This window comes from Schistocerca gregaria, chromosome 3, assembly GCF_023897955.1.
Source record: "Schistocerca gregaria isolate iqSchGreg1 chromosome 3, iqSchGreg1.2, whole genome shotgun sequence".
NCBI lineage: Eukaryota > Metazoa > Arthropoda > Insecta > Orthoptera > Acrididae > Schistocerca > Schistocerca gregaria.
The window spans coordinates 66,519,123-66,541,374 of NC_064922.1; the positions used below are offsets into that span (position 1 = coordinate 66,519,123).

General features: G+C 27.0%; 1 protein-coding gene and 2 pseudogenes across 1 annotated transcript; 2 read left to right on the forward strand and 1 right to left on the reverse strand.

The window, feature by feature from the left end:
• The first annotated feature begins 3,984 nt into the window (after positions 1-3,984).
• On the forward strand, positions 3,985-5,171 carry LOC126353976 (NADH-ubiquinone oxidoreductase chain 5-like). Its single transcript, XM_050003282.1, has one exon. The coding sequence runs from the start codon at positions 4,213-4,215 to the stop codon at positions 4,561-4,563; it is 351 nt and encodes a 116-aa protein (XP_049859239.1). The 5' UTR covers positions 3,985-4,212; the 3' UTR covers positions 4,564-5,171.
• LOC126353970 (NADH-ubiquinone oxidoreductase chain 5-like) overlaps positions 4,957-22,252 on the reverse strand; it is a 70,092-nt pseudogene continuing 52,796 nt past the window's right edge.
• LOC126353983 (NADH-ubiquinone oxidoreductase chain 5-like) lies at positions 16,376-17,219 on the forward strand (annotated as a pseudogene).

The following is a 22,252-nucleotide window of genomic DNA, read 5'->3' on the forward strand; positions in this document are numbered from 1 at the left end:
AACTATCAGCTTTATTGTTGATTTATTATTATTTCTTTTCCTTTAGCTTTAGCTTGTTTTGCTTCTTGCTTAGCTGAAACTAATCGTACTCCTTTTGATTTTGCTGAAGGGGAATCTGAGTTAGTTTCAGGATTTAATATTGAGTATGGTGCGGGTGGTTTTACTTTAATTTTTTTAGCTGAATATACTAGAATTGTCTTCATAAGAATGTTATTGGCTTTAATTTTTTTGGGCGGTGATTTTTATTCTTTTATATTTTTTATTAAGCTTGCTATTATATCTTTTGGTTTTATTTGGGTTCGTGGAACATTACCACGGTTCCGTTATGATAAATTAATGTACTTAGCTTGAAAAAGTTTTTTACCTTTATCTTTGAATTTTTTTATTTTCTTTGTTGGTTTAAAGATTTTATTTATCTCATTTGTTTAGTGAAATTTTTTGAGAAAAGTTAATAGAAGAGTTAAACTTCTAATTTTATGTTTTCAAAACATATGCTTTTCCTAAGCTAATTAACTTTATTCCTTAATTAATTTATCTCATGTGTTTGCGACATGGACATTAATTAAGAAATATGTGAAGTAAATAATTGTTAAGATTTGACCTGTTATAATATAAGGTTCTTCAACAGGTCGTTTACCAATTCACGTTAGTAAGCATACAACAACTACTATAATTCAGAATAAAATTTGATTAATAGGGTAAAATTGAATGCCTCGGAATGGTGTTTTATTATAAAATGGTAAAATTATTAAGATTCTAATTGATAAAAATAATGCAATAACACCTCCTAACTTATTAGGGATAGATCGTAGAATTGCATATGCAAATAGGAAATATCATTCTGGTTGAATGTGAACTGGTGTTACTAATGGGTTGGCAGGTACAAAGTTATCTGGATCTCCTAATAGGTAAGGATTAATTAAACATAGTATAATTAATAATGATGTTATTATTACAAATGTAATAGAATCCTTAAAGGTAAAGTATGGATGGAATGGAATTTTTTCAATATCTCCATTTAGTCCAAGAGGATTATTAGATCCTGTTTGGTGAAGAAAAAATAAATGAATTGCTGCTATAGCAGCAATAATAAATGGTAATACAAAATGGAATGTGAAGAATCGATTTAATGTTGCATTATCAACAGCGAATCCTCCTCATACTCATTGGACTAAATCTGTTCCTAAGTATGGGATTGCTGATAATAAATTAGTAATTACTGTTGCACCTCAAAAAGATATTTGGCCTCAGGGTAAGACATATCCTATAAATGCAGTTGCTATAAGTAAAAATAAAATCACTGTACCAATTATTCAGGTATGTATATATATATCTAGAATAATTAATATTAATATGATAAATACTCACATTATTAATGTAATAATTATAGTGATTGATTTAGGCTGAAATATTTCGTTTGATGCAATTCTTGTAATGTAAATAAATAATACTAGTATACCACCAAGAAATGTTAAAAATAAAATATATGATAATCAATATCTTTCTATTATTGTTCCTGTTATTAATCCAACTAGGAAGGTTTGAAGGATAATAAAAAGCATTATTGATATTGGGTGTCTTAATTTAATAAAATTAATATTTATTACATTTGATAATGATATAATTATTATTTTGATCATTTCAGGGGTTAGTTTATTTAAAATACCGGTTTTGGGGACCGATGATGGAAGCTTTTCCACCTCTGAAGTTTTAAAAGTGGGGGCTGGACTTATTTCCGGTTTACAAGACCGGCGTTTTTTTTAAACTATTAAAACTAATGTTTATATTCTCTATTTTTACTTCTTTATTGATTTATTTTGCTGGTGTTTATGTTTTTTCTTGTAAACGTAAACATTTATTAACGGTTCTTTTGAGATTAGAATATATTGTTCTTTCTTTATTTATCCTAGTTATTGTTTTTCTTATTGAGTTTGATTATGATTATTTTTTTCCTTTTATTTTTTTAGTTTTTTCTGTTTGTGAGGGTGCTTTAGGTCTTTCTATTTTAGTTTCAATAATTCGTTCTCATGGTAATGATTTTTTTAATTCTTTTGGTTTATCTTTATGTTAAAGTATTTATTTATAACTATTTTTTTGATCCCTGTTTGTTTATTAAATAATTGTTGATGGTTGGTTCATTCTTTAATGTTTCTGTCGGGTTTTGTTTTTATAATTTGTGTTTATTCATATGCTGATTTGAATATAATTAGATATTATTTTGGTATTGATTATTTTTCTTTTAGTTTAATTTTACTTAGTTTTTGGATTTGTTCTTTAATAATCACTGCTAGAGGTTCAGTTTATTTAAGTTCATATCATTCTAATTTTTTTGTTTTTATGGTTTTGATTTTAATAATTATGCTTTATTGTTCATTTGCTAGATTAAGTCTTCTTTCTTTTTATATTTTTTAATTTTGGGTTGGGGTTATCAACTTGAGCGTTTGCAGGCTGGTGTTTATTTAATTTTTTATACTTTGGTTGCTAGATTACCTTTATTATTAGTTTTATTTAAGGTTTATGATTTTTCTAATACTTTATATTTTCCTTTATTGGTTGATTATGGTTCTTATTATTTTATGTTTTATGTATTTATAATTTTGGCTTTTTTAGTTAAGATACCTATGTTTTTGGTTCATTTATGACTTCCTAAGGCTCATGTAGAGGCCCCTATTTCAGGTAGAATAATTCTTGCTGGTGTTTTATTAAAGTTAGGTGGTTATGGTATTTTTCGTGTTATAAAGGTTATTTCTTATTTGGGTTTAAAGTTTAATTATTTTTGATTGTCTTTAGGTTTATCTGGGGGTGTTATTGTAAGATTTATTTGTTTTCGTCAGGTTGATTTAAAGTCTTTAATTGCATATTCTTCTGTTGCTCATATAAGAATGGTTATTGGTGGATTGATGACTATGAATTGATGAGGTTGTGTAGGTTCTCTTTCTCTAATGGTTGGTCATGGTTTATGTTCTTCTGGTTTATTTTGTTTATCTAATATTATTTATGAACGTTTAGGTAGACGAAGATTATTAATTAACAAGGGTATAATTAATTTGATGCCAAGAATGGCTTTATGATGATTTCTTTTAAGATCATCAAATATGGCTGCTCCTCCTTCTTTAAATTTGGTAGGTGAAATTAGATTATTAAATAGAATTATATCTTGATCTTCTTTTAGATTCTTTGCTTTGATTTTTTTATCTTTTTTTAGAGCTGTTTATACTTTGTATATATATTCTTATTCTCAGCATGGGAATTATTATTCTGGTGTTTATACTTGTTCTCTTGGTTATTTTCGTGAATATCATCTTTTACTTTTACATTGATTGCCTTTAAATATTCTCTGTTTAAAGGGTGAATATTTCTTTGTTTAGTTTGCTTAAGTATTTTAATTAAAAATATTGTTTTGTGGAATCAATGATATGAAGTTTTTCATCTTAGGCCGTGAATTTATTTTCTATTTGTTCTTTGAGTTTTTTTTCTTTGTTTATTTCGAGAACTATAATTTTTATTTTAGGTATTTATTATTTAAGAATTGATTATAGAGTTTTTGTTGAGTGAGAGCTTTTCAATTTAAATGGTTCTATAGTTGTTATAACTTTAATTTTGGATTGAATATCTCTTATTTTTATATCTTTTTTTATATATATTTCTTCTTTGGTTATTTATTATAGAGAGGATTATATATCTGGTGAAAAGAATATAAATCGTTTTATTATTATTTTTTTAATATTTATTCTTTCTATAGGTTTTTTAATTATTAGTCCTAATTTAATTAGAATTTTATTAGGTTGAGATGGTTTAGGTTTAGTTTCTTATTGTTTAGTTATTTATTATCAAAATGTAAAATCTTATAGTGCTGGTATATTAACTGCACTTTCTAATCGTATTGGTGATGTTGCTATTTTAATTTCTATTGCATGAATGTTAAATTTTGGTGGTTGAAATTATATTTATTATTATGATTTTATTTCTAATTCTTTTGAAATAAAGCTCATTACTATATTAATTGTTTCAGCAGCTATAACTAAGAGAGCTCAGATTCCTTTCTCTTCATGACTTCCTGCTGCTATAGCAGCTCCTACTCCTGTTTCTGCTTTAGTTCATTCTTCTACTCTTGTTACTGCTGGTGTTTATTTATTACTTCGTTTTAGACCAATATTGTATACTTATAATTGTGGTTGATTTTTACTTTTAATTGGTTGTATAACTATATTTATGGCTGGATTGGGCGCTAATTTTGAGTTTGATTTAAAGAAGATTATTGCTCTTTCTACTTTAAGACAACCTGGTTTAATAATAAGAATTTTGGCTATAGGTTATCCAAAGCTTGCATTTTTTCATTTATTGGCTCATGCTTTATTTAAGGCATTATTATTTATATGTGCAGGTTCAATAATTCATAATTTGAAGGATTCTCAGGATATTCGTTTTATAGGATCAATTGTTAATTTCATACCTTTAACTTCAGTTTGTTTTAATGTTTCTAGTTTATCTTTGTGTGGAATACCTTTTTTAGCGGGATTTTATTCAAAGGATTTAATTCTTGAGATGGTTTGTTTAAGATGAATTAATTGTTTAATTTTTTTTCTTTATTTTTTTTCTACTGGTTTAACTGCTTCTTATTCTTTTCGTTTGTTTTATTATTCAATATCTGGTGATAATAATTTTTATTCTAGATTTTCTTTTGATGATAAGGGTTATTATATTTCATTTGGAATAATTGGTCTATTGTTTGTTGCTGTTTTTGGTGGTAGTCTTTTATCTTGATTAATTTTTCCTATTCCTCATGTGATTGCTTTACCTTATTATTTAAAGTTTTTAACTATTACAGTTGTTATTTTAGGTGCTTATTTAGGTTATCTTACTTCTAATTTTGATTTTTCTCATAATTTATTTTCTTTAAGTATACTTTCTTTTGTTAGATTTGCTGGTTCTATATGATTTATACCTTTTCTTTCAACTAAGTTTATTAGATATATTCCTTTAAAAATAGGTTATAATTCATCTAAGTCATTTGATTATGGTTGAGGTGAATTACTTGGTGGTCAAGGTTTATATAGGTTATTTATTTATTTAATTGGTTATATTCAAGGTTGATATGATTCTAATTTCAAGATTTATCTTTTAACTTTTATTTTTTGAATATTTATTTTGGTAATATTGTTTTTTGTTTACTTAAATAGCTTATAATTAGAGCGTGACACTGAAGATGTTAAGGAAGTATTTTTACTTTTAAGTATTTATAAATATAGATATATTATTTTTACAGTGAAAATGTAATGTTTTATTTAAACTATATAAATTTTAGAAATGTTAACGGAGTTTAACCGCTAATATAAAAAGTTAGCAGCTTTCATATTGGCTTTACATTTCCTTAATTGGAACTATTATAGTTCAATTATATTATTAACAGTAATACGCCTCTTTTTGGCTTCAATTAATAAGAATAAGGGTAGTACATACCAATCTTCCAGGTCGAAACTGACTGCAATATTTCGCTTCTTATTCTATTTAAGGTTGATTGATAATATCAATACTTTTTGAATGCAACCCAAATGTTATATTTAACTACAACCCTTTATTCTGCTCATTGTAATACTCCTTGGTTTCATTCATGGTATAGTCCTCCTAATAGAACTAGAATAAAAAATATTGTTGATACTGTTCAGATTATAATGTCTGAAGTTTTAAAAATAATTACAATTGGTAGAATTAGTGCAATTTCTACATCAAAAATTAAAAAGATTACTGCGATTAGGAAGAATCGTATTGAGAATGGTATTCGTGCTGATCTTTTTGGATCAAACCCACATTCAAATGGTGATCTTTTTTCTCGATCATTAATTAATTTGTTTGATAGTGTTGTTGCCAGGATTATAACAATTATTGGAATAATAAATCTAATGAAAACTCTTGTTGATAGAATTAGAATTGTTTTTCTTGATTTATATCAAGCTTTCTGATTGGAAGTCAAATGTACTATTTATACTAGAAAAACAATTATCTACCTCATCAATAAATAGAGATAAATAAGAATAATCATACTACGTCTACGAAGTGTCAGTATCATGCTGCTGCTTCAAATCCAAAGTGATGTCTTGGTGAAAATTGATTTATTGAGTGTAGAAGTAGACATGTTGATAAAAAGATTGTTCCAATAATTACGTGTAAACCATGGAATCCTGTTGCAACAAAGAATGTTGATCCATAAACTGCATCTGCAATGGTAAAAGGTGCTTCTCAATATTCATATGCTTGAAGTATTGTAAAGTATAGTCCTAATAACACTGTGAAGAATAATCCTTGTAGTGCTTGAGTATGATTAGATTCCATTAAACTATGATGTGCTCATGTTACTGTTACTCATGATGCTAAAAGAATAGCTGTATTAAGTAATGGAATTTGTATAGGGTTAAAGGGTTGAATTCCTATTGGAGGTCATAGTATTCCTAGTTCAATTGTTGGTGCTAATCTTCTTCTAAAGAATGCTCAAAAAAAAGAAACGAAAAATAATACCTCTGATGCCATAAATAAAATTATTCCTCATCGTAATCCAATTGATACAAGTCCTGTATGTAATCCTTGATATGTTCCTTCTCGTACTACATCTCGTCATCATTGAATTATAGTTAGTAGGGTAATTCCAAATCCAATTATGAATAAGTTAATATTAAATAGGTGGAATCATTTTGCTAGTCCTGATACTAGGACTATTGCTCCAATTGCTCCTGTTAATGGTCAAGGTCTATAGTCTACTAAGTGGAATGGGTGGTTTGAGTGAGTTGTTAACATAGGTTTAATATACTTCTCTAGAATATAGAGTTCTTAGAATTGAGAAAACATAGGCTTGAATTATTGCTACTGCTGATTCTAGAATTAATAGAAGTATTTGTCCAATAATTAGTAATGAGATTAAGTTTATTGCTATAGATGGTTCTGTGTTTCCTAATAAGGTTAATAATAAGTGTCCTGCAATTATATTTGCTGCCAACCGTACTGCTAATGTACCTGGTCGAATAACATTACTAATTGTTTCAATTAGTACTATAAATGATATTAATGCAGGCGGTGTACCTTGTGGTACAAGGTGTGTAAATATATGATTAGTATGGTTAATTCATCCAAATAATATAAATCTTAGCCATATAGGTAGGGCAATTGCAAATGTTAATGCTAAATGTCTTGTTCTAGTAAAAATATAAGGGAATAATCCTATGAAATTGTTAAATAATATTATAATAAAAATTGAGATGAAAATGAATGTTGTTCCATTAAATGATTTTGGTCCAAGAAGTGTTTTAAATTCATTATGTAAGGTTAAATTTAGTTTATTTCAGATAATGTTAATTCGTGATGGTGTAAGTCAAAATAGTGATGGGATTAATAATAGTCCTAGAAATGTTCTAGTTCAATTTAATGATAAATTAAAGATGTTAGTTGATGGGTCAAATGTTGAGAATAGATTTGTTATCATTTTCAATTTAAGTTTTTTATTTCAATTGTTCCTTTTTCTGCTCTTTTAATAAGGTTAGGTTTAAATGAGAAGAAGTTTATTTGATTAAACAAGTTTAATGTAGCTGAAAATATAATGAATAGTGAGAATCATATAAGAGGGGATATTTGAGGGATTTGGATATAATTTCCCCATCAGAAGTAGTCGTTAATTTACTATTATTTGGTTTAAGAGACCATTACTTACTTTCAGTCATCTGATGAATTTCAAGGTGTACTAATTTTTTTTAGTTACTTTAGATTGACACTCTAATGTTATTTATTTTAACTAACTCCTTAAATTATCTTAGATAATCACTTAATAAATAAATTTACTGAAGTTCTTTCAATTACAATTGGTATAAATCTGTGGTTTGCTCCACAGATTTCTGAGCATTGTCCAAAGAATAATCCAGGTCGATTTATTGTGAATGTTCCTTGATTTAACCGACCTGGCGTTGCATCAATTTTAACCCCTAATGCAGGAACTGCTCATGAGTGTAGAACATCTGATGCTCTTGTTAATACTCGTACTTCTGTATTTATTGGTAGGATTGTTCGGTTATCTACATCTAGTAGTCGGAATCCATCATTTTCTAGGTCTTGTTCTGGTGTTATATAAGTGTCAAATTCTACGTCTATGAAGTCTGAATATTCATATCTTCAATATCATTGTCGTCCAATGGTTTTAATTGTAATTATTGCATCTACTGAATCATCAAGTAAATATAATAGTCGTAATGATGGAAGGGCAATAAAAATTAATGTAATTGCTGGTAAAGCTGTTCAGATTGTTTCAATTAAATGTCCATGAAGTATATTACGGTTAGTATAGGCAATAAATAATATATAACTTAGGGCATAACCTACAATTACTGTAATTAATAATAATACGACCATAGTATGATCATGAAAGAATGATAATTGCTCCATTAATGGTGAAGCTCCATCTTGAAGAGATAAATTTGATCATGTTGCCATTAATAAATATTTTCTAATAAAAGGTCAAACCTTTATTTGTAGAGCTTAAATCTACTGCACTAATCTGCCATATTAGAATCTAGAGATTAATGGTAATTCTGAGTAACTATGTTCTGCAGGAGGGTTATTTTGTAGTCATTCTGTTGATCTTCTTATGTTAGCTCTAAATATAATTGCTCGGTTTGTAATCATTCTTTCTCATATAATTACAATGAATATAATGATTCCTACAATAGAAATTGTAGACCCAATTCTTGATACTACGTTTCATGATGTATATGCGTCTGGGTAGTCAGAGTATCGTCGAGGTATTCCTGCTAATGCTAGGAAGTGTTGAGGAAAGAATGTTAAATTTACTCCAATGAATATAATTGTAAATTGGATTTTTAATCATGTATTATTTATAGTTAATCCTGTAAATAGTGGATATCATTGAATGACACCTCCTATAATTGCAAATACTGCTCCTATAGATAATACATAATGAAAGTGGGCTACTACATAATATGTATCATGTAATACAATATCAAGTGATGAATTTGCTAATACTAATCCTGTTAATCCACCAATTGTAAATAGGAAAATAAATCCTAGAGCTCATAATAATGGTGGATTGAACTTGAATTTAGTTCCATATAATGTAGCTAATCATCTAAATACCTTAATTCCTGTAGGTACAGCAATAATTATTTTTGCTGATGTAAAATATGCTCGTGTGTCAACATCCATTCCTACTGTAAATATATGATGTGCTCATACAATAAATCCTATTAGTCCAATTGATAGTATAGCATAAATTATACCTAATGTTCCAAATGATTCAATTTTTCCTCTTTCTTGACATACAATATGTGAAATAATTCCGAACCCCGGTAGAATTAAAATATAAACTTCTGGGTGTCCAAAGAATCAAAATAGATGTTGATATAGAATTGGGTCACCCCCTCCTGCAGGGTCAAAGAATGATGTATTTAAATTTCGATCTGTTAATAATATAGTAATAGCTCCTGCTAAAACTGGAAGTGAAAGAAGGAGAAGTAATGCTGTAATAGCTACAGATCATACAAATAAAGGTGTTTGATCTAAAGTTATACTTTCTGATCGTATATTAATTGCTGTTGTAATGAAATTCACTGCACCAAGAATAGATGATACACCTGCTAAGTGCAGTGAAAAAATAGCTAGATCTACAGATGCACCCCCGTGTGCAATAGCTCCTGCTAGAGGAGGGTAAACTGTTCATCCTGTACCAGCACCATTATCTACTATAGAAGATGTAAGAAGAAGGGTTAGTGAAGGTGGTAGTAATCAAAAACTTATATTATTTATTCGTGGAAATGCTATATCTGGTGCACCAATTATTAGTGGAACAAGTCAATTACCAAATCCACCAATTATAATAGGTATTACTATAAAGAAAATTATTACGAATGCGTGAGCTGTAATAATAACATTATAAATCTGGTCATCCCCAATTAGAGATCCGGGTTGGCCAAGTTCAGCACGAATAAGTATTCTTATTGATGTTCCTACTATTCCTGCTCATGCTCCAAATATGAAGTATAAAGTACCAATGTCCTTATGGTTTGTTGAGAATAATCATTTTTGCGGTAAGATGGCTGAATTTTAGGTGGTAGACTGTAAATCTACTTATGAGATGTTTTCTCTCTTATCATATTTAGGTCTTATATTCAATTATGATTCTAGACTGCAATTATAGAGGTGTAAAATTTTACTAAGGCCTAAAAATTTATTCTTTTAATTATAACTTTGAAGGTTATTAGTTTGATTAAATTAAGTCCTTAGTATAATGAAATTAAGGTTGATGTTGAAATCAATCCTATTGTTGAAATTATTACTGTTATAGGAAGAATGATTCTTGATTTTTGGGACTTTATCTTTATAGATCACGAATTTTCTGTGTATGATATAATTAGAGCTGAGAATCTAATACGTATATAGTAGTAGAGTGTAATTGTAGTAAATACAACTATAATAGTTATAATAGTTGTTATATTGTTTTCTATTAATGTTTGTATTACAATTCATTTTCGTTTATTTAATTATTTAATTATTTTTGTTTATTTAATTATTTAATATAAATAATTTTATTGTATTTTTGTCTTAGTATATTTTATAGAATTGATTTTTTAAATTATAGTTTATTGGTAATGTAAGTGTTTTATGAAATATTATTTTAAATTTTTTTAAGTAGATTTTATTTATTGTACCTTTTGTATCTGGGTTTATCAAAATTTTAGTATTTATTTTACTTGTCTCGATTTGGGTTGATTTATAAATAATTTATAGTTAATGTATCATAATTATTATTAAATTATTTATAGAAATGAGATGTTAATCGTTTCCCAAGATATCTAGTTTCTTAAGAAAAAATTTAATTTTTTAAAGTTATTTGTTTTTATTTAATTTTTTAAGTAAAAATATTAACTTATTTATTCTTTAAGGGATAAGCTTTGAAGTTAATAACCTATAATTTATTTTATAGAAATATAATAGTAAGCTTTAAACCAGCTATCTTTAAGATTACGTTTTAGTTCATTATTTTTTATTTTGATTTTATAAATATTTTAGGTTTTTTATTAAGATTATTAATTTAATTTTAAAATTTTTGTAATAATGATAGAATTAGTATATTTATTTGTATGAAATTTTTACCTTGTGAACTTATTATAAGGAACTAGGCAAAATTGATTTCCGCCTGTTTATCAAAAACATGTCCTCTTGTTTATATTTTGAGGTCTGGCCTGCTCACTGAGCGTATTTTTAAAGAGCCGCGGTATTTTGACCGTGCAAAGGTAGCATAATCATTAGTCTCTTAATTAGTGGCTGGAATGAATGGCTTGACGAGAAATCAACTGTCTCTTAATAAATTTTTGAATTTAACTTTTGAGTCAAAAGGCTTAAATTCTTCTTTAGGACGAGAAGACCCTATAGAGCTTGACATTTTACTTTTATATAGTTTTTTGTTTGTCTTTCTATATTTAATGATGATGTTTTGTTGGGGTGACATGAAGAATAGATAAACTCTTCATTATTATATCATTTATTTATGTTTGTTATTTTGATCCATAATTTATGATCATAAGATTAAGTTACCTTAGGGATAACAGCGTAATTGTTTTTGAGAGCTCATATCGACAAAGCAGATTGCGACCTCGATGTTGGATTAAGAAAAATTTTGGGTGCAGGAGCCCAATGATTAGGTCTGTTCGACCTTTAAATTCTTACATGATCTGAGTTCAGACCGGCGTGAGCCAGGTCGGTTTCTATCCTAAGATTGTTAATCCATATTAGTACGAAAGGACCATATGGTTAAAATATTTTTTGTTATATTGATTAATATTAATTTATTTACTATTTTGACAGATTAATGTGTTGAATTTAGAATTCATTTATGTAGATTTTTTCTACAAATAGTATTGATACTTTATGATTTATTTATATTTATTTTGAATTTTCTTTTATTGGTTATTTGTGTTTTAATTAGTGTTGCCTTTTTAACTTTATTAGAGCGTAAGGTTTTAGGTTATATTCAGATTCGAAAGGGTCCAAATAAGGTAGGTTTTGTTGGAATTCCTCAGCCATTTAGAGATGCTATTAAGTTAATTTGTAAGGAGCAGCCAATTCCTATTATATCTAATTACCTACTTTATTATTTTTCCCCTGTTTTTAATTTAATGATTTCTTTAGCCGTTTGAGTAATTTTTCCTTATTTAACTTATATGTGTTCTTTTTCTTATGGATTTTTATTTTTTTATGTTGTACTAGATTAGGTGTTTATACTGTTATAATTGCTGGTTGATCTTCTAATTCAAATTATTCATTATTAGGTTCTCTTCGTTCTGTTGCTCAAACAATTTCTTATGAAGTTAGTTTAGCTTTAATTTTATTGTCTTTAATTATTTTAATTGGTAGTTTTAATATGTTTGATTTTATAAACTATCAGCTTTATTGTTGATTTATTATTATTTCTTTTCCTTTAGCTTTAGCTTGTTTTGCTTCTTGCTTAGCTGAAACTAATCGTACTCCTTTTGATTTTGCTGAAGGGGAATCTGAGTTAGTTTCAGGATTTAATATTGAGTATGGTGCGGGTGGTTTTACTTTAATTTTTTTAGCTGAATATACTAGAATTGTCTTCATAAGAATGTTATTGGCTTTAATTTTTTTGGGCGGTGATTTTTATTCTTTTATATTTTTTATTAAGCTTGCTATTATATCTTTTGGTTTTATTTGGGTTCGTGGAACATTACCACGGTTCCGTTATGATAAATTAATGTACTTAGCTTGAAAAAGTTTTTACCTTTATCTTTGAATTTTTTTATTTTCTTTGTTGGTTTAAAGATTTTATTTATCTCATTTGTTTAGTGAAATTTTTTGAGAAAAGTTAATAGAAGAGTTAAACTTCTAATTTTATGTTTTCAAAACATATGCTTTTCCTAAGCTAATTAACTTTATTCCTTAATTAATTTATCTCATGCGTTTGCGACATGGACATTAATTAAGAAATATGTGAAGTAAATAATTGTTAAGATTTGACCTGTTATAATATAAGGTTCTTCAACAGGTCGTTTACCAATTCACGTTAGTAAGCATACAACAACTACTATAATTCAGAATAAAATTTGATTAATAGGGTAAAATTGAATGCCTCGGAATGGTGTTTTATTATAAAATGGTAAAATTATTAAGATTCTAATTGATAAAAATAATGCAATAACACCTCCTAACTTATTAGGGATAGATTGTAGAATTGCATATGCAAATAGGAAATATCATTCTGGTTGAATGTGAACTGGTGTTACTAATGGGTTGGCAGGTACAAAGTTATCTGGATCTCCTAATAGGTAAGGATTAATTAAACATAGTATAATTAATAATGATGTTATTATTACAAATGTAATAGAATCCTTAAAGGTAAAGTATGGATGGAATGGAATTTTTTCAATATCTCCATTTAGTCCAAGAGGATTATTAGATCCTGTTTGGTGAAGAAAAAATAAATGAATTGCTGCTATAGCAGCAATAATAAATGGTAATACAAAATGGAATGTGAAGAATCGATTCAATGTTGCATTATCAACAGCGAATCCTCCTCATACTCATTGGACTAAATCTGTTCCTAAGTATGGGATTGCTGATAATAAATTAGTAATTACTGTTGTACCTCAAAAAGATATTTGGCCTCAGGGTAAGACATATCCTATAAATGCAGTTGCTATAACTAAAAATAAAATCACTGTACCAATTATTCAGGTATGTATATATATATAAGGTCCATAGTAAATTCCCCGTCCTACATGTAAGTAAATACAAATAAAAAATATAGATGCTCCATTTGCGTGTAAGGTTCGGATAATTCAACCATTATTTACGTCTCGGCAGATGTGTACTACACTACTGAATGCTATTTCAATATTTGATGTATAATGTATAGCTAAAAATAGTCCAGTTACGATTTGAATTACCAAACATAACCCTAATAGGGATCCAAAATTTCATCAAAATGAAATATTTGTTGGGGCAGGTAAGTCAATTAAAGAGTTATTAATAATTTTAATTAAAGGATGTCTTAATCGTAAGGGTTTATTCATTAGTAATTATCTTATTTTACGAATAGGTCCCTGATTAATATTGGTGATTTTAACAACTGCTAGTAGTGCTAAAAATAAATAAATTATTATTATTATTGTAATAATGAATGTTGGTCTATTATATAATTTTTCTAAAGATATTGTTATTTCTTGATAATTGATTGAATTATCAATATTTATAGTTTCGGTGTTTTTGAAAAAGTCTATAAATATAGATATATCTAGAATAATTAATATTAATATGATCAATACTCACATTATTAATGTAATAATTATAGTGATTGATTTAGGCTGAAATATTTCGTTTGATGCAATTCTTGTAATGTAAATAAATAATACTAGTATACCACCAAGAAATGTTAAAAATAAAATATATGATAATCAATATCTTTCTATTATTGTTCCTGTTATTAATCCAACTAGGAAGGTTTGAAGGATAATAAAAAGCATTATTGATATTGGGTGTCTTAATTTAATAAAATTAATATTTATTACATTTGATAATGATATAATTATTATTTTGATCATTTCAGGGGTTAGTTTATTTAAAATACCGGTTTTGGGGACCGATGATGGAAGCTTTTCCACCTCTGAAGTTTTAAAAGTGGGGGTTGGACTTATTTCCGGTTTACAAGACCGGCGTTTTTTTTAAACTATTAAAAATAATGTTTATATTCTCTATTTTTACTTCTTTATTGATTTATTTTGCTGGTGTTTATGTTTTTTCTTCTAAACGTAAACATTTATTAATGGTTCTTTTGAGATTAGAATATATTGTTCTTTCTTTATTTATGTTAGTTATTGTTTTTCTTATTGAGTTTGATTATGATTATTTTTGTCCTGTTATTTTTTTAGTTTTTTCTGTTTGTGAGGGTGCTTTAGGTCTTTCTATTTTAGTTTCAATAATTCGTTCTCATGGTAATGATTTTTTTAATTCTTTTGGTTTATCTTTATGTTAAAGTATTTATTTATAACTATTTTTTTGATCCCTCTTTGTTTATTAAATAATTGTTGATGGTTGGTTCATTCTTTAATGTTTCTTTCGGGTTTTGTTTTTATAATTTGTGTTTATTCATATGCTGATTTGAATATAATTAGATATTATTTTGGTATTGATTATTTTTCTTTTAGTTTAATTTTACTTAGTTTTTGGATTTGTTCTTTAATAATCACTGCTAGAGGTTCAGTTTATTTAAGGTCATATCATTCTAATTTTTTTGTTTTTATGGTTATTTCTTATTTGGGTTTAAAGTTTAATTATTTTTGATTGTCTTTAGGTTTATCTGGGGGTGTTATTGTAAGATTTATTTGTTTTCGTCAGGTTGATTTAAAGTCTTTAATTGCATATTCTTCTGTTGCTCATATAAGAATGGTTATTGGTGGATTGATGACTATGAATTGATGAGGTTGTGTAGGTTCTCTTTCTCTAATGGTTGGTCATGGTTTATGTTCTTCTGGTTTATTTTGTTTATCTAATATTATTTATGAACGTTTAGGTAGACGAAGATTATTAATTAACAAGGGTATAATTAATTTGATGCCAAGAATGGCTTTATGATGATTTCTTTTAAGATCATCAAATATGGCTGCTCCTCCTTCTTTAAATTTGGTAGGTGAAATTAGATTATTAAATAGAATTATATCTTGATCTTCTTTTAGATTCTTTGCTTTGATTTTTTTATCTTTTTTTAGAGCTGTTTATACTTTGTATATATATTCTTATTCTCAGCATGGGAATTATTATTCTGGTGTTTATACTTGTTCTCTTGGTTATTTTCGTGAATATCATCTTTTACTTTTACATTGATTGCCTTTAAATATTCTCTGTTTAAAGGGTGAATATTTCTTTGTTTAGTTTGCTTAAGTATTTTAATTAAAAATATTGTTTTGTGGAATCAATGATATGAAGTTTTTCATCTTAGGCCGTGAATTTATTTTCTATTTGTTCTTTGAGTTTTTTTTCTTTGTTTATTTCGAGAACTATAATTTTTATTTTAGGTATTTATTATTTAATAATTGATTATAGAGTTTTTGTTGAGTGAGAGCTTTTCAATTTAAATGGTTCTATAGTTGTTATAACTTTAATTTTGGATTGAATATCTCTTATTTTTATATCTTTTGTTATATATATTTCTTCTTTGGTTATTTATTATAGAGAGGATTATATATCTGGTGAAAAGAATATAAATCGTTTTATTATTATTGTTTTAATATTTATTCTTTCTATAGGTTTTTTAATTATTAGTCCTAATTTAATTAGAATTTTATTAGGTTGAGATGGTTTAGGTTTAGTTTCTTATTGTTTAGTTATTTATTATCAAAATGTAAAATCTTATAGTGCTGGTATATTAACTGCACTTTCTAATCGTATTGGTGATGTTGCTATTTTAATTTCTATTGCATGAATGTTAAATTTTGGTGGTTGAAATTATATTTATTATTATGATTTTATTTCTAATTCTTTTGAAATAAAGCTCATTACTATATTAATTGTTTTAGCAGCTATAACTAAGAGAGCTCAGATTCCTTTCTCTTCATGACTTCCTGCTGCTATAGCAGCTCCTACTCCTGTTTCTGCTTTAGTTCATTCTTCTACTCTTGTTACTGCTGGTGTTTATTTATTAATTCATTTTAGACCAATATTGGATACTTATAATTGTGGTTGATTTTTACTTTTAATTGGTTGTATAACTATATTTATGGCTGGATTGGGCGCTAATTTTGAGTTTGATTTAAAGAAGATTATTGCTCTTTCTACTTTAAGACAACTTGGTTTAATAATAAGAATTTTGGCTATAGGTTATCCAAAGCTTGCATTTTTTCATTTATTGGCTCATGCTTTATTTAAGGCATTATTATTTATATGTGCAGGTTCAATAATTCATAATTTGAAGGATTCTCAGGATATTCGTTTTATAGGATCAATTGTTAATTTCATACCTTTAACTTCAGTTTGTTTTAATGTTTCTAGTTTATCTTTGTGTGGAATACCTTTTTTAGCGGGATTTTATTCAAAGGATTTAATTCTTGAGATGGTTTGTTTAAGATGAATTAATTGTTTAATTTTTTTTTCTTTATTTTTTTTTCTACTGGTTTAACTGCTTCTTATTCTTTTCGTTTGTTTTATTATTCAATATCTGGTGATAATAATTTTTATTCTAGATTTTCTTTTGATGATAAGGGTTATTATATTTCATTTGGAATAATTGGTCTATTGTTTGTTGCTGTTTTTGGTGGTAGTCTTTTATCTTGATTAATTTTTCCTATTCCTCATGTGATTGCTTTACCTTATTATTTAAAGTTTTTAACTATTACAGTTGTTATTTTAGGTGCTTATTTAGGTTATCTTATTTCTAATTTTGATTTTTCTCATAATTTATTTTCTTTAAGTATACTTTCTTTTGTTAGATTTGCTGGTTCTATATGATTTATACCTTTTCTTTCAACTAAGTTTATTAGATATATTCCTTTAAAAATAGGTTATTATTCATCTAAGTCATTTGATTATGGTTGAGGTGAATTACTTGGTGGTCAAGGTTTATATAGATTATTTATTTATTTAATTGGTTATATTCAAGGTTGATATGATTCTAATTTCAAGATTTATCTTTTAACTTTTATTTTTTGAATATTTATTTTGGTAATATTGTTTTTCGTTTACTTAAATAGCTTATAATTAGAGCGTGACACTGAAGATGTTAAGGAAGTATTTTTACTTTTAAGTATTTATAAATATAGATATATTATTTTTACAGTGAAAATGTAATGTTTTATTTAAACTATATATAATTTTTAGAAATGTTAACGGAGTTTAACCGCTAATATAAAAAGTTAGCAGCTTTCATATTGGCTTTACATTTCCTTAATTGGAACTGTTATAGTTCAATTATATTATTAACAGTAATACGCCTCTTTTTGGCTTCAATTAATAAGAATAAGGGTAGTACATACCAATCTTCCAGGTCGAAACTGACTGCAATATTTCGCTTCTTATTCTATTTAAGGTTGATTGATAATATCAATACTTTTTGAATGCAACCCAAATGTTATATTTAACTACAACCCTTTATTCTGCTCATTGTAATGCTCCTTGGTTTCATTCATGGTATAGTCCTCCTAATAGAACTAGAATAAAAAATATTGTTGATACTGTTCAGATTATAATGTCTGAAGTTTTAAAAATAATTACAATTGGTAGAATTAGTGCAATTTCTACATCAAAAATTAAAAAGATTACTGCGATTAGGAAGAATCGTATTGAGAATGGTATTCGTGCTGATCTTTTTGGATCAAACCCACATTCAAATGGTGATCTTTTTTCTCGATCATTAATTAATTTTTTGATAGTGTTGTTGCCAGGATTATAACAATTATTGGAATAATAAATCTAATGAAAACTCTTGTTGATAGAATTAGAATTGTTTTTCTTGATTTATATCAAGCTTTCTGATTGGAAGTCAAATGTACTATTTATACTAGAAAAACAATTATCTACCTCATCAATAAATAGAGATATATAAGAATAATCATACTACGTCTACGAAGTGTCAGTATCATGCTGCTGCTTCAAATCCAAAGTGATGTCTTGGTGCAAATTGATTTATTGAGTGTCGAAGTAGACATGTTGATAAAAAGATTGTTCCAATAATTACGTGTAAACCATGGAATCCTGTTGCAACAAAGAATGTTGATCCATAAACTGCATCTGCAATGGTAAAAGGTGCTTCTCAATATTCATATGCTTGAAGTATTGTAAAGTATAGTCCTAATAACACTGTGAAGAATAATCCTTGTAGTGCTTGAGTATGATTAGATTCCATTAAACTATGATGTGCTCATGTTACTGTTACTCCTGATGCTAAAAGAATAGCTGTATTAAGTAATGGAATTTGTATAGGGTTAAAGGGTTGAATTCCTATTGGAGGTCATAGTATTCCTAGTTCAATTGTTGGTGCTAATCTTCTTCTAAAGAATGCTCAAAAAAAAAGAAACGAAAAATAATACCTCTGATGCAATAAATAAAATTATTCCTCATCGTAATCCAATTGATACAAATCCTGTATGTAATCCTTGATATGTTCCTTCTCGTACTACATCTCGTCATCATTGAATTATAGTTAGTAGGGTAATTTTTAAATCCAATTATGAATAAGTTAATATTAAATAGGTGGAATCATTTTGCTAGTCCTGATACTAGGACTACTGCTCCAATTGCTCCTGTTAATGGTCAAGGTCTATAGTCTACTAAGTGGAATGGGTGGTTTGAGTGAGTTGTTAACATAGGTTTAATATACTTCTCTAGAATATAGAGTTCTTAGAATTGAGAAAACATAGGCTTGAATTATTGCTACTGCTGATTCTAGAATTAATAGAAGTATTTGTCCAATAATTAGTAATGAGATTAAGTTTATTGCTATAGATGGTCCTGTGTTTCCTAATAAGGTTAATAATAAGTGTCCTGCAATTATATTTGCTGCCAACCGTACTGCTAATGTACCTGGTCGAATAACATTACTAATTGTTTCAATTAGTACTATAAATGATATTAATGCAGGCGGTGTACCTTGTGGTACAAGGTGTGTAAATATATGATTAGTATGGTTAATTCATCCAAATAATATAAATCTTAGCCATATAGGTAGGGCAATTGCAAATGTTAATGCTAAATGTCTTGTTCTAGTAAAAATATAAGGGAATAATCCTATGAAATTGTTAAATAATATTATAATAAAAATTGAGATGAAAATGAATGTTGTTCCATTAAATGATTTTGGTCCAAGAAGTGTTTTAAATTCATTATGTAAGGTTAAATTTAGTTTATTTCAGATAATGTTAATTCGTGATGGTGTAAGTCAAAATAGTGATGGGATTAATAATAGTCCTAGGAGTGTTCTAGTTCAATTTAATGATAAATTAAAGATGTTAGTTGATGGGTCAAATGTTGAGAATAGATTTGTTATCATTTTCAATTTAAGTTTTTTATTTCAATTGTTCCTTTTTCTGCTCTTTTAATAAGGTTAGGTTTAAATGAGAAGAAGTTTATTTGATTAAACAAGATTAATGTAGCTGAAAATATAATGAATAGTGAGAATCATATAAGAGGGGATATTTGAGGGATTTGGATATAATTTCCCCATCAGAAGTAGTCGTTAATTTACTATTATTTGGTTTAAGAGACCATTACTTACTTTCAGTCATCTGATGAATTTCAAGGTGTACTAATTTTTTTTAGTTACTTTAGATTGACACTCTAATGTTATTTATTTTATCTAACTCCTTAAATTATCTTAGATAATCACTTAATAAATAAATTTACTGAAGTTCTTTCAATTACAAATGGTATAAGTCTGTGGTTTGCTCCACAGATTTCTGAGCATTGTCCAAAGAATAATCCAGGTCGATTTATTGTGAATGTTCCTTGATTTAACCGACCTGGCGTTGCATCAATTTTAACCCCTAATGCAGGAACTGCTCATGAGTGTAGAACATCTGATGCTCTTGTTAATATTCGTACTTCTGTATTTATTGGTAGGATTGTTCGGTTATCTACATCTAGTAGTCGGAATCCATCATTTTCTAGGTCTTGTTCTGGTGTTATATAAGTGTCAAATTCTACGTCTAAAGTCCTTAGTATAATGAAATTAAGGTTGATGTTGAAATCAATCCTATTGTTGAAATTATTACTGTTATAGGAAGAATGATTCTTGATTTTTGGGACTTTATCTTTATAGATCATGAATTTTCTGTGTATGATATAATTAGAGCTGAGAATCTAATACGTATATAGTAGTAGAGTGTAATTGTAGTTAATACAACTATAATAGTTATAATAGTTGTTATATTGTTTTCTATTAATGATTGTATTACAATTCATTTTGGTAAGAATCCAAGGAATGGTGGTAGTCCACCTAAAGATAATAAAGATAAGAATATTATTAATTTAATTTCGGTTTTTATATTTCTGGCTGAATAAATTTGATTTATGAAAAATAAATTTATTTGCTTAAATAATAAAACTATAATTAATCTTAATAGTGAGTAAATAATGAAGTATAGTCCTCAGATGTTTTCTCTGACTGTTAATGATCTAATTATTCAACCTAGATGTCTGATTGATGAATATGCTAAAAGTTGTCGTAAGGATGTTTGATTTAAACCTCCTATTGCCCCAATAATAATTCTTAAGATAATAATTGTTCAAATAAAAGTTCTTCATTGAATACAATAAGATAAGACCATTATTGGGGCGATTTTTTGTCATGTTATTAATGTTAAACAATTATTTCATCTTGATGCTCCTATAACTTCTGGAAATCAGAAATGGAAAGGTGCAGCTCCAATCTTTAATAATAGTCTAGATCTAATTATTATTGATGGGATAAATTCTGTTTCCCATCCCATGGGATATTTTATTTGAATCAGCAAAATTGAAAATAATAATATTGTCGATGCTATTGCTTGGACAATAAAATATTTAATTGATGATTCATTTATTATTATATTTTTATTTCTTGTTAGGAGCGGAATAAATGAAAGTAAGTTGATCTCAAGTCCTATTCAAACCCCAAATCAGGAATTTGATGAAATGGACAGGATCGTTCCTATCATTAATGTTGATAGGAAGAGAAGTTTTGTAGAGTTGTTGGTCATTAAAAAGGAGAGGATTGATACCTCTATAAATGGGGTATGAACCCATTAGCTTGTTTAGCTTACCTTTTTACATTAAGGTGTATGATGCACGTTAGTTTTTGATACTAAAGGAGATGGTTTAATTCTATCTTATGTAATTTTAATGAAGGTAATTTTATTTACTTTATTTACCCTATCAAGGTAACCCTTTAATCAGGCACTTCATTTATTTAATATATAAATCGAAAGTTTTTTTTTGAAATTCTTTTATGTATTATTTTGTTTAATTAGGATTAATTTATCCTGGTCATTTTATTTTTTTATATATATATATAATAAATAATTTATATTAAAATATTACATTTAATTGAAATTAAAGTATTATAAGTTCATCTTACCATTATCAATTGATTATTTTAATGCAAATATTTACCTAGGATTATAGCTACTTATGTTTTTAGCTTAAAATAGGTTATTATAATATAATATATATAATAATATGTAATTTCATACTTAATATTATTATAATTGGATATAATAAA